This window comes from Mus pahari, chromosome 4 (assembly GCF_900095145.1).
Source record: "Mus pahari chromosome 4, PAHARI_EIJ_v1.1, whole genome shotgun sequence".
Classification (NCBI taxonomy): domain Eukaryota; kingdom Metazoa; phylum Chordata; class Mammalia; order Rodentia; family Muridae; genus Mus; species Mus pahari.
Window position 1 is genome coordinate 82,947,221 of NC_034593.1, and position 13,502 is coordinate 82,960,722.

At 37.1% G+C, this 13,502-nt stretch overlaps 1 protein-coding gene across 1 annotated transcript; it reads right to left on the reverse strand.

Annotated features, from left to right (window-relative positions):
- Nucleotides 1–9,951: 9,951 nt before the first annotated feature.
- On the reverse strand, nt 9,952–11,484 carry Lce6a (late cornified envelope 6A). Its single transcript, XM_021195261.1, has 3 exons — nt 11,426–11,484; nt 10,974–11,260; nt 9,952–10,386 (listed from the first exon to the last, which is right to left on the reverse strand). The coding sequence occupies exon 3, from the start codon at nt 10,363–10,365 to the stop codon at nt 10,120–10,122; it is 246 nt and encodes an 81-aa protein (XP_021050920.1). The 5' UTR covers nt 10,366–10,386; nt 10,974–11,260; nt 11,426–11,484; the 3' UTR covers nt 9,952–10,119.
- Nucleotides 11,485–13,502: the final 2,018 nt, after the last annotated feature.

A 13,502-nucleotide genomic window follows, 5' to 3' on the forward strand; every position in this document is an offset into this window, starting at 1 on the left:
GTTATGGGTGGTATCCCATACCATAGATATAAGCCAATTACGCTCCTTCTCTGCAATGACCCCCACTAAAATATTGCACGTTATTTTAAACAATTGGGAAGTAATATATTTTACTGATCTAAGCTGTCAATGAATTACTGATTCAATAATAGAAAACCCCACAAAAGTTTTCTTCTATTTTTCTATTTATTTTATTTTATTTTATTTATTTCTTATAAAAGCTTTTGAAACATCACTTTAATTATAGTGATTTGCCTATATGGGCAGAGTTTCATGAACTCAAATATTAAGCTTTTTTTTTTATTAGTGGTAGAAATGAGGTGATAGGAGAAAGATAAAGAGAAATGAAATGTATTCTTAATCTCCTATTCATCCTGTAGCCTGCACAATAACTGGAAGCTTCTTATTGTCAATCATCTTATACCAATAAAAATATCTAAATCTAACCCACTCTCTGCTTGCTCAAAAAACACAAGATGCTGATTCAGCACAGGAGTAGGCAGATATGCATTACAGGCATCAGCATAGAGAAGGAGAGGGTGTGCCCAAAGACAGAAACTCCTTCTGGTGGTTTTTGCACAAGAGATGATCTTATTAAATGGCTTGGGGTTCTCTGTGGGTGAGGGAGAGGCTGGTATTCTGGGTTGAGATGAGAAGAACCCGGGCACAGAAAAAGATGGGTATGAGCTTAGTCTGTCCAGGAAACAGTGATCATAACAATATTGGGAGCAGAAGAAGAAAACATGAGACCATGGTTGTTCAGATAGGAGGCAGAGCTTTATGAGCTGTGTTGTGTAGTTTTACCCTGGAGATTTCTGGCTTCTGCCATGTATTTCTTGGAACTCTGTTGTGAACGCTGTTTAACCATCATGTCCTCTCATGGTCACTCCTCTCCCACCACACTTCTGTAGTTGTTCGTTGCCTCAGTTTCATGGCTTTATGTGGAAAAGAAGCAGGGAAACCATACACTTTAGTGTCATAGCACTGGTATTCAAGCCCCTCATATGTCATTTCACATTTTTTTGAGCATTAAAAGGGCTAGGACTGGAGAGATGGCTCAGTAGTTAAGAACACTGGCTACTCATCCAGAGGCCCTGAGTTCAATTCCCAGAAACCATATGGTGGCTAATGACCCATCTATAACAAGATCTGAAGTCTTCTTCTGCCATGCAGATATATACGCAGAGAGAGCACACACATATTTAAAAAAAAATAATCTGTAACATGAGGTTAAAAATTGAAATTTTAAAATCTGTTGTACTGTGATAATATGAGTAAATTTGATAAAGGAAAGTCTCAGAAGTATGAGTTCTATTCTAAAATATCATTAATTCTTAATCATTAATTATTTATGTTGTCTTGCAGGAAAACCACAGAAGGACAAAATATAGGCCTTGTACCCATCCTCGGCTTTATTCAGAGCAATTAATGATAACTTTACCTGATTTACATAGGCTAGTTAATAGGATCATGATGCTTAAAAACAAGACTAGAGTTAACGGCCCGTCTCTCACTATCCAAGCAAGGTGAGAAGGACCATGACCAGATTTTCATTTTAGAATGATTACCACAGTCTCCATTTGACTGCTTAAAGCTGGACTGTGTGGAACATAGGCAGTTTGCAGGTTTAAACCAGAGATGGGTTTGGGAAGAGCTCTTTACTAATGAGCTTTTATGGAAAGGGGTTAGTTGTAGAACTTAAGGAGAGTCTCTGCTTGGTCAAAGCCTGCCTGGCAATAGCTGGTGCATTCTCCAACTCCACTCTTCATCTGCCTGTGCACTTCCTTACTACCTTGCCTGCCTAAGGACTCAGGAATGTTACAGATTCCTATCTGACTTGGGTGTCTCCTTTAATAGAAGGGTGAGGTACAAGCTAGGCTAGCATCTGCGTGCATGAGATTCTTATCAAGCTAATCCCTAAGTGATGAAAGAGCAGAAACAAGGATCGTCCTTTAACCTGAGTGGTGGGTCAGCCTTTGAAATTTCTAGCCTCCCACAAGCTAGAAGAACAGGAAGCACATTTGAAGTTCAGTGTGTGCCTCTTTGGCACAAGATAGCCATAATCTATAACCAATGTCCAGGACTCACGGGTCTCAAAAAACTTAAAATCCAGTCACATTACTCTACCTGTATAACATAGCTTAAAGATATGACAGACATTCAGAACAAACATCAGCATTGAAGAAGGCTGGGTTATATATATATATATATATATATATATATATATATATACATATACATATATATGTGTATATATATATATTAGAAATAGTATGAGAAAACAAGCATTACATATAATATATATGGAATTATAAATATATATAAATTATATATATAACATGTAGTTAAAAGTCATGTGAGAAAAATTTTATATATAATTATAAATATATATATAGTATTTAAAACAGTGTGAGATGAACATTATGTATATATGTAATTATAAACATATATATGCAGTTAAAAATCATGTGAAAAACATTATATAATAGAGATATAATTATACACACATACATATGTGTGTGTGCGTATGCTAAAAAATAGTGTGAGAAAAACAAATAAAACTAAGTATCCACAACCATATAGTATACAAAATTCTGTAAGTCATAGTTATAGTTATAAGTATCTGTGTTTTTTACAGACTTAGATGATCCTTAGAATATGAACCTAGTACAGAGACTATCGGAATGGAAACATGAGCTTGGACTGGAGACTGGCTATCTGAATAGCTCTTGTGTTTTTGGAGCCTCAGTGCCAAATGAGTATTGCTGTTTGTCTCTTGAGTTCTAAGATAATTTTGAGAGTTTTATGCTTGGAGCTGCCCTAGGTCCAAGGAGGATCAACATGACTTCTGATCTATCTTCTCTGTAAGAACAGCTGTGTTGTCCCGTTGTCTTTATGGTAAATGTAATGATCTCCTCTTTAGATCCTGACTTCTGTGCTTACCTTGAGTCGATCTTTGGAAGCAGGCAATAAATAGCTAAAATGAACTATTAGAAAAATGTGTGTGTGGATATAACGACCAAATGGTGCTTGTTAGTCCCAAGAAAAGAAGGGATGAGGATATTGCCTTCGCTCTGCTTCTAATTTTCTTCCAGGCAGAGATCATAAGAAGGCATTCCTAAATTTTTCAAGAAAGGAGACTACACCACCTGGAGTAGCAGGGCATATTCCCATAAAGCTCCATTCTTGTGTTGACGTAAAACTGTGAGCTTCTCCCACTCAGGTGAGAAGATCACTGTCTTCATCCCTGTCTTTTCTGAAGACTGGTAAACTGATAAATTCCCATGCTCACCATTACCCCTCAATTATGGCCTCACCATTGATTTCTCTACTGCACCAAATGATATCCTACAATGAGTATGTTTTAAGAGGAATATAAGGAAGAGGATTCATCTGCCCATTGCTGCTCTTTAAAATGTATTTCCACTTGGAAAAGCAGTTTTACCTTGAACTAACCGACTCTATAGCCAGACTCTACACTCCAAGGAACATAAGACAGACATTGCAAAGCAACAGGCTTGTTGTTCGGTTTTGAAAATTCTCTGTCCTGTCATTCTGAGCTTGTATTTATATTCTCAGATATGGTGGTTCACACAAGGAGAACCTCCCACATCCTCACTTTTCTGTATTAAATACCTATATTTCCCGTATTTTATTTTCCTCTTTTAACAGTGATATATTATATCAGTTTCTAGGTTTCTAGGTTCCAGGGCAGCAGGGCCGCCCAAGAATGGAACTGCCTGGAACAGGGATGCTGAATTTTCAGCCTCCATCTAGGCTCAGTAACAGATTAGGAATTCCACATCTGGTTGCTCATGAGCCATAGGAGGAAATCATTTTAAATGCAGATCCCTCCATCCCCAACTAAGACCTGTTAGAGTATAATCCCCAAGGAGTTAAGATTAAGTGTATGCATTTTAAAAATACTTTCTGGGTAATTCTGCCTGATTTGAAAAGTCTCAGTGTTGTATACAGCAGGGGCATAACCAGATTTTAGAACATTCTGTTGGCATTTCTGCTGCTTTCTATTATCTTCCTCTGAGCTCCTTTGGAGAATTTCATGGATAGCTGAAATATGTACAAAACGCAGGACTCTTTCACACTACTCATCCTTGGAGAGTCCTGAGCCAACATCAAGTGTGATTGTCTAATCAAGTTCTTATGCCTTGCAGTAAACTTTGATACTTTAATGGAAATGCTTTAATTAGGAGAACTTATGCCATTAAGGAAGCCTCCCCAACCCATTTTTAAGTTTCTCTTTGTTACAATTTTTTTTCCAACAGGTATATATGAGCAGATACTAAAAAATATTAATAATACATTTAAAATGCAGTTTTATGTAGTTCATTCTTACAAAAATTTTATTAACTGAGCAAGTCACAAATAAAATATCTTACTTGGTTTGGTTATGTTCTTTTATGTTATAAATGAGAGATAAATGTTCAAAGAAGTCATCTTAAAGTGTAGAGTTCAAATGTGAGTAGGGTCAATACTAAACCCAAGGCCAACTAAATATTAACCCAGTATTTATGTTTGAGACTGGATAAAGAAGCAGAGAGAGCACAAATTATCTGCTCACATGTTTGTAATTTGATCATTTTGTCTCAAATCCAGGCTCGATCTCCTACTAACTGTGGAGCATAAACTTCCCTTTGACTTCTTGCATCAGTTACTGATCTGTAAAGCAAAGATGACAATTATTTTTCTCCATAAAACTGCTGTGAGATTTAAGTCAGCATCATGTGTACAGTGCTTGGAAATATGCTTCATATCATCTTCATTTACTATTATTATTGTTAGTAGTAGTCTTGAATTTGTAATCCTCTTGTGTCAAACCCCTCATTATTAAGATTACAGATATGCACCACTATATCTGACTTAGTAATAATGAAAACATATATTTTTCATTTCTCCAAATATTTACACATAACCACATATTTTTGAATTAAGTATAAACCCAGAGCTCTCTAGAGAAATGAATGAATCAAGATATAAGGGAGAGAACCAAAAAGTTGCAATGTGCTAAAAAGTGAATTAGTTGTGTGATATTAAAGGGACATGAAAAAACCAAGTAGCGAGCTTGCCATGCTAGAACAATATGTTGTTCTTATGAACTGGTAAATTTGAATATTTATTTATTCTAAGCAGCAAATACTCATCGTATGCATCTCTCGAGTACAATCTGCTTTAAAATATATATTGAGTAGTATATAGTCAAGTTAACTAACATGCATTGTCTCACATAGTAAAATAATTAACATTCTGTTATGGTGTGGGCATTTCAAGACCTCTGTCTGCCTGTCTGTCTTCTTTCAGTCTTTCTGTTTTACTTCTATCTATCACCTATATCATCTATCTGCCTGTCTGCCTGTCTGCCTGCCTATCTATCTATCTATCTATCTATCTATCTATCTATCTATCTATCTATCTATCTATCGCCCATCTGTCAGGTCTGTCTCTTTTATCTGTATCTGTATTGTGAAACATAAGAAATTTGTGTTATCTACTCATTAGTATAAAACAGAGGTATACTGTATTTTCAACATTAAGATGAAACCATATTATTGACAAACTGAAAATAATATCACAATACAGGCATTTCTTATGAGCAGACACATTTTAGAAAATTATGAAGCTGGCACAATCCTTTATGAACCAAAATGTTCATCTAACCACTGGCTTTCTTTCCCATCGGGGTTTTGAAGTGAATTTGATGCCATCAAAAAAGTGTATGTATGTGTATATGGGTATGTGTAAATATTTGAAGTAAAGAGTGTAACTAAAGCAAGTAGTCTCCAGACTGTCTAGGAAACATGAATAGGCTGAAATATTAGGAACCATTCTTGTTAAAATTAGTTTCTGCCATAGCTAAGATAAAAAAATTCAGGTGACAGCAGATGCTGGCCAGGTTGTGGAGAAAGAGGAATATTCCTCCATTGCTGGTGGGATTGCAAGCTTGTACAACCACTTTGGAAGTCAGTCTGGCGGTTCCTCAGAAAATTGGACATACTACTACTGGAAGATCCAGCAATACTTCTCCTGGGCATATACCCAGAAGATCTTCCAACTGGTAATAAGGACACATGCTCCACTATGTTCATAGCAGCATTATTTATAATAGCCAGAAGCTGGAAAGAACCCAGATGTCCCTCAACAGAGGAATGGATACAGAAACTGTGGTACATTTACACAATGGAGTACTACTCAGCTATTAAAAACAATGAATTTTTGAAATTCTTGGGCAAATGGATGTATCTGGAGGATATCATGCTTAATGAGGTAACCCAATCACAAAAGAAGTCACTAGATATGCACTCACTGATAAGCGGATATTAGCCCAGAAACTTAGAATACCCAAGATACAATTTGCAAAACACAAGAAAACCAAGAAGAAGGAAGACCATCGTGTGGATACTTCATTCCTCCTTAGAATGGGATACAAAATACCCATAAAAGGAGTTACAGAGACAAAGATTGAAGCTAAGATGAAAGAATGGACTATCCAAAGACTACCCCACCCAGGGATCCATCCCATAATCAGCCACCAAACCTAGACTCTATTGCACATGCCAGCAAGATTTTGCTGAAGAGACCCTGATATGGCAGTCTCTTGTGAATCTATGCCAGTGACTGGAAAACACAGAAGTGGATGCTCATAGTCATCTATTGAATGGAACACAGGGCCCCCAATGGAGAAGCTAGAGAAAGTACCCAAGGAGCTGAAGGGGTCTGCAACCTTATAGGAGGAACAACAATATGAACTAACCAGTACCCCCAGAGCTCATGTCTCTAGCTGCATACGTAGCAGAGGATGGCCTATTCGGCCATCATTGGGAAATGAGGCCCCTTGGTCTTGCAAATTTTTTATGCCCCAGTACAGGGTAATGCCAGGGCCAAAAAGGGGGGAGTGGGTGGGTAGGGAAGCAGGGCAGGGGGCATATAGGGAACTTTTGGGATAGCATTTGAAATGTAAATAAAGAAAATATCTAATAAAAATAAAAAAGTAAAAAAAAAGTATAAAAGTAATAAAATACTAAAAATGTAAACTTATTTTTTTAATTTTCAAAGTTTTCTATCCTTAGAATTTAAAAACAGTTCTAGGTGTTAAAATGAATACAAATAAAATATTAAATTTTGATTAATAAAATAAATTAGTTTCTGCCACACTTTGTTTCCTTGTTATTTAGAAAAGGTCTGTTTTCAGTGATGATTAGAAATAAATTTTAGGGGAAAAGAATTTTATACATATGATAAACGCAATCACCCAAACACTGATACTGTTCATTTCACGGATTCTTTCTAGAAACCTTTACAAATGTGTCAACTAAACAGAGACATCTAAACAGCAATACAGCAATGTTTGTAGGAAACTACTGTTCACAAAATGAAGGTCTTTTTCTTCAGTCAAAAAGAGAAGGTATCTAGCTTTTTAAAAAGTCGATATTAATGACAATCAGATTTCTTAGATACTTGTCAAGTCTTCCAGGAGCTTCTTTTTATGAAGTTTTCCTACTTTAACAATAATTGTGTTTAACAAAAGACCTACCATTGTTTTTAAACAAAGGAAATCCCTCTTCCTAAAGTACGATTTTCCTAAATGGGATCATTTCACAATCTCTCAAAAATCAGTTTGAAATTCCCATAGTTCTAGAATTCCAATTCTAAAAATGTATTCTAAAATGAATAATCACCAACAAGATATTCACTATTCTTTGTCTTGATATCAAACTGGTAGAAACAGTATGAATGTAGAACATTAGAAATGTAGTTATGGTGAGCTACTGACATGTGTCATGGTAGTGGCTGGTACCTGTCAGAGTGGAGGACGCAGACAGCTACTCTTTTATAGTTAAGTTTTAATGAGTTTTATTTATTTATTTTAAAGATTTGTTATATATATATATATATATATATATATATATATATATATATATATCTCACATGCATGCCTGATTTTAGCAGGGACCAGGACAGAGGGTCCGAATCACTGCAGTAACTGTAGTTACAGTTGGTTTTGAGCAGCTATGTGGGGGCTGAGAATCAAATTCTGGTCTTCTGCAATAGTAGCCAGTGCTCTTAACCACTGAGCCATTTCTCTAGCACATATTCCCTTATTCTTGAAAACTCACTTTATTTATGTCTGTATGTGCATGTTTACCATTTATGTATAAATGCTGAAAAGAACCAGAAGGAATTATATACCCTAGAACTAGAGGTACTGGTAGCTGTGAGCCACCTCATGTGGCTAGTAGGAACACAACTTAGTCATCTTAAAGATCATCAAGAGTTCTGCACTACTGAGGCACCTTTTTAGTCCCTACTCAGTTTTACACAGTATACTATAGAATATTAAAAAAGGATCCTATTGTGTCAATTTTAAAAGTTAGAGCATATAGATAAGAAGTTACTAGTTGTGATTATTTTGAGAATGATACTATTTTTAACTTATCTTAATCATCTTATTTATGTTTATCAACATTAAAAATTCCTTTTTTCAGTATTGCAGTTTTGACACATGGCGTCACACATTTCTGTCAAATGCTCTACCACTTCTCTCATTCTCCCACATTAACAACAAAAGATTTGCATCATCTCCTTTATAGGTACAATTACACATATATAATAATGCATAATTATGACACATATGTACATGTGAATATAGGTCATAACAAAGGTAAAGTCAGTTCCCAGCATCATGGGGATGGCTGTAAAAATGAGCATCCTATAGACTGGAAACAATATGCTAATTTTTTGAAAATAGTCAATAAAAACTATTGGATTAGATACTTGAAAAATGAACATCAATGAAAACTCTTCACATGGAGTTCAATGTCAAATGAGACTTAACTGAAACTGAAGCTGCCTCCCGACCTCATAATGTGTGAGGTTCCCCAAAACGCCAGACTACTAGGGCCTAGGCTTATGCCCAGATCTTCTCCAAAAGAATGATGCTTTAGCAGTTGGAATTTTATAACGTTAAAGTAGTAAACTTAGCTGATGGGTTTAGCATAGGCATTGAGGTCATAAACTCCTGTTTGTCATCTTTTCTGGAGCTCAAGCTGCATTGACATTGATGCTTACACTGTTGACACATGTCCACTTTGCCTTGTGTTGGTGTTGTTTTTTGTTTGTTTGTTTGGTTTGGGTTTTTTTTTTTTTGATTTCCCCATTGGAAGGCACTTCCTTCTGTACCCCAGAACCCTAGTTCTGCTTAAAGCTTTCTACCCCAGGAAGATTGTTTTCCTCAATCCCCAAAGGTTCTTCCTTTTTCTCATCTCTCCCTCTAAGATTAACAAACAACTGTTGGTGTGTACTATCAAAACTTCAGAATATTGTGCTCACTGATGCTCAATGCTGCCTATTACTTTTTCTTCAATTTTTTCCTTTAAATGCTACTTTCTGTTGTTGCTGTTGTTTATTTTTGAGATGGCAATTTAATTACAATTTCTCCCTTCCCTTTTCTACCTCTAAAGTTGAGTCTGAATCCTCTTATATACCTTTTCCCACTCCCCTTCATGCCTTCCTTTCTTATTAATTGGTATTGCATACATATAAGTGTGTGTGTGTGTGTGTGTGTGTGTGTGTGTATCTGTATGTTTTTCTAAATATAACCTGTTGTGTTTAAATTCTTTTAAAGACATTTGAAACATAAAAACACGTAAGTTAATATGCATTAATTTTATTAATCCATGTTATTTAAACTGAAATATGCCTTACTTCTCCCATTGGACCATAACATTTCCTAGCAAAAGGTCAAATATCTATACCACATGCATCTTTAAATACAAAGGTCACTGTACAATAGGTGTTCTACATGAATGTATTGCTATGAAGCTGCAGAGAACTGAAATACAAATTCCCAGAAATCTGTCCCTGAGAGGAGAGGAACCCACTTAAGGGTCCTTTGCACTTCTGATCTGGGTCTCAAGGACTCACGGAAATCACAGTCATGCAGCATGGTCAATTTTATTGTTGTTGAACTAAAGGGGTAGGCTAAAGAAAGAAACAAGAAATGTTTTTCTAGCCAAGAGAGGGGGAGGGTCTGGCCTTCCTGGTGGAATTCATGAGTTTAGCTGGAAAGGTTGTTGTAGTTATTTACCCTCCTTTGTGCCCAGTTTCTTAGCACTCTTCTTCTTTGCAGTGATAGGTGGTACCACCCCTAAGACAGCGAGGTTGTGGGTGATGAATTTTCTTGCGGCTGACAGTGTTCTGGAGCCTCAGCCTTTTCGAGTGGGAAGAACAGCCTACTGAACAAGAAGTCCCATAAGAAGTGGAACAGGGAGTCAAACAGAGGTTTGGGCCTTTGGGAGGTGAATACATGGGAGCATTTGACAGCTCTGAAAGTTGTGGCTTCTGCTGTGACATTGCTCAGCTAAAACGTTAAATCTGAAAACAAAACAAAACAAATAAACAAACAAAAAAACATATTGAAATATCTCTTCTCAAGATATATGAGGCTGCCATCAGTGGAGCCAGCATTAGCAACTCAGAGAACACTATCGCAGGAGGAAGAACAGTAGTCTCAAGGATTGAACATATCAGGAGTAAATTCTGAGAGAATTTCTAAGAATTTGTCAATTATCAAGTTAGTAACTTATCCCTCTCCTATAAAAGAAACAATAAATTTAGATGAACTAATAGAACCCCTTTTCCAGGGCTGATACTCACCACAGCCAAGTGTAAAGAACAAGCACATCTGCTTTTTCATTAGTTGGTTTCTGGCCTCAGTTTTCCAACCTTATGTGGTATGTCTCTGCTGTTTCTTCTTCCCTCTAGACCCTGTCGGTCTGTCTCATGTTAGATCATTTCAGGGTTCTTGGCATGGATTTCCAGCCCTACCCTTCTCCCTGCTACAAATCTTTCCTATCTGCTTTAGCAAATTTCTGGTAGAGACAACAGAGAAGGTCAAGACTTCCTTAGCAAAGCCTAAACAAATGACACCCAAGTGCCTCTTCACCCCGAAAAAGCCTTACCTTCCAGAAAGATGAATAGACAAGTAACCCCAGGAGGAGTCTGAGGTTTTATGGGACCAGGAATGACGATGCTTTTTTATACATCCTCCAGCTGAACGCTCTAGGCTACTTGTTATTGAAGGGATGTCATAGAGTGGATGATCTATCGAGGTGTTTCATAATTCCCAAGGCAGGATTTCTCATCTGTATACAGCTGCGGTGCATTTCAAAGGGAATTCCGGGTAAGCAATCGAGAAACCTGAAGCCTTCAGGCTGGCTTACGTAGAAGTGAGTACACGGCACAAGTCCTGTGAGATAAGACAGGATGGGGAATTGGATGAGGAATGCTTCCGAGTTTAATATAGAATGAAAGAGGAATGATAGCCTTCTGTCTGTAACCTGAATCTGAGGAAGATCCTGTTTTTTCTCCTGACACACAGAACTGAACTTTCCTTGTACCCCAAAGGACTTACCTAATTTCATAGTCACATCAGAATCCTCTGAACTCTGTGGATTCTCTCGCAGATCTGTTGCTGTCCTAAGTCCCGGTGACCTAGATACATATCTTATCTCCTCTAGCAAACTGTTTCTGAATGACAGAGCCCTTGTCTTTATCACTTCTGCATTCCTAGAGCCTGATGTTAACCCCAACACACACTAAAAGTACCATTAATGTTTGATGAAGGGCTCAATTTACCTGACTTTAAAACAAAGCTTCTATCTCACAGGAAGACTAGTAGGAATATAAAACCCAACTCCTTTTCTTTGTAGTTAGATGTTCACTTTATTTCCCTATTGTGAACACCCTTTCAAAATCTGTGGATTGACCTTGCCATATACAATAGACTGAGAGCAAGGAGGAGAAAAACCATTCATAAATGCCTGTCTTTTAAATACAAATAAGAATCCTCATATTGATCAGGACACCCACAGGGGAAAAAACTTCTATAAAGCTAAGTTTTTCTTGTTCCTTTATGAAAATTGATATTATTCCATGTTTTATTTGTTAGAGTGGCATTCTTCTCAACTAAATAGTGTTTCTCATTTCTAGGTGTTTCCATCTCAGAGTCACTGTTGGTATACACCTCTCATGATGATGAGCTTCAGTCTTGATAGCCTCTAACTATTCCTACAAAAATGTTGAAATTTGGAAACAATTGGCTAAGTGATGAAAGATGACATTTGGTTGAACAGTCTTCAAAGACTCCAAATGAGATTGCAAACAAAGCTGGGCATGATGGGCTCAGGGTGGAGATAATGAGTACCACAATCAGAGGAATTGCTTTTGAAAGGCTAACTCCAGCAAGATCGGGTTATTGAAACTCATCTGTTTCTTCTGACAAGGTTTTGGGGTGAAGTTTGGATGAAGGTAATTTAAGTACTTATGAAAACACAGCAGGTCAGAGAATCCTCTGAAGCTTATCCCATCCCATAAAGAGAGGATCCTGAAAGGAGTGCAACAGGCTTCCATTTCAGTGATTAAACAACATCTCTCTTCACTTCTGTGCCTTTCTTCCCTCCCAACACTCTCAGGCAGAAGAAACCTCTAGTTGTTCCTGTGCATGCTTCATGCTCACTGAGCCATAGTGGGAAGGCAGAATGACTGATCCTAGTGCATTTCTTCTCCTTTTCCCTACCCAAGATCTACAACATACAATGTCCCCTCATGGAGATCTCATAGATCACAAAAGCATTTATTTGAATTTAACCAATAATCACCCATTCATTATGGCCCCTTTATACCAGGAGCTTTGAGTTCCTTCTGAGATTTTTGCCATTAGTATTCTGCTCTTGGTGAATTAGGTATACCTGCCCATTTTATATATTTTTCCAGTCTATACATTAGATTAAAAATACCTATAGAAAACTCTAGGTGCAGTTAGTTTCATCACAGTGAATCTCATCAACATGTACAAAACTATGGGGATTGATTCTAGAAAGAATTTCACTTACAAAAGAGGGTGTTGATCTAGGTTTGCCTAGTCACTTCGTGGCTTCTTCCAGGCTTCAACCTGTTCTATCTTCAGATGGACTTAGACTTACACATCTAGCCACTAGTATATCAGGACAACAAAAATTTAGTATCCTTAATTTTCAACTCTGCCTCTCACTCTGATTTAGATGTCTAAGAGTAGAATTCCATAGTTTGATAGTAAATAAAAACGCACTATGAACATGATGCAAGAAAGGACAGGGCCCCACTTCATGCTTTAAGGAGTTCTAGGGAGAGGAAGGATGAGTTAGTAAGTGATACCAGATGATACTGAAACGCGGAGAAACCCAACAGCAGGCACGGATTTAAGAGTGTGATTCGTTATCACAAATGTAACTAGTTAGAAAGGTCGAGTCTGGAGAGAGGTGGTTCTCATTGCTGAGCTTGGTTTGGAGACAAGATTCTACCTCAAGAAGTATCTTTTCTCATTACAACTCATCCTTGTGACCATCAAATTTCCCTGAGCAATAAACACCTACAGGTACATAGCTTCAAGTGAAGTTTCTCTAAATCTTACTTCTTTGTATTTTTCTTTAGCCTTTTCTTTCTGGTTAAAT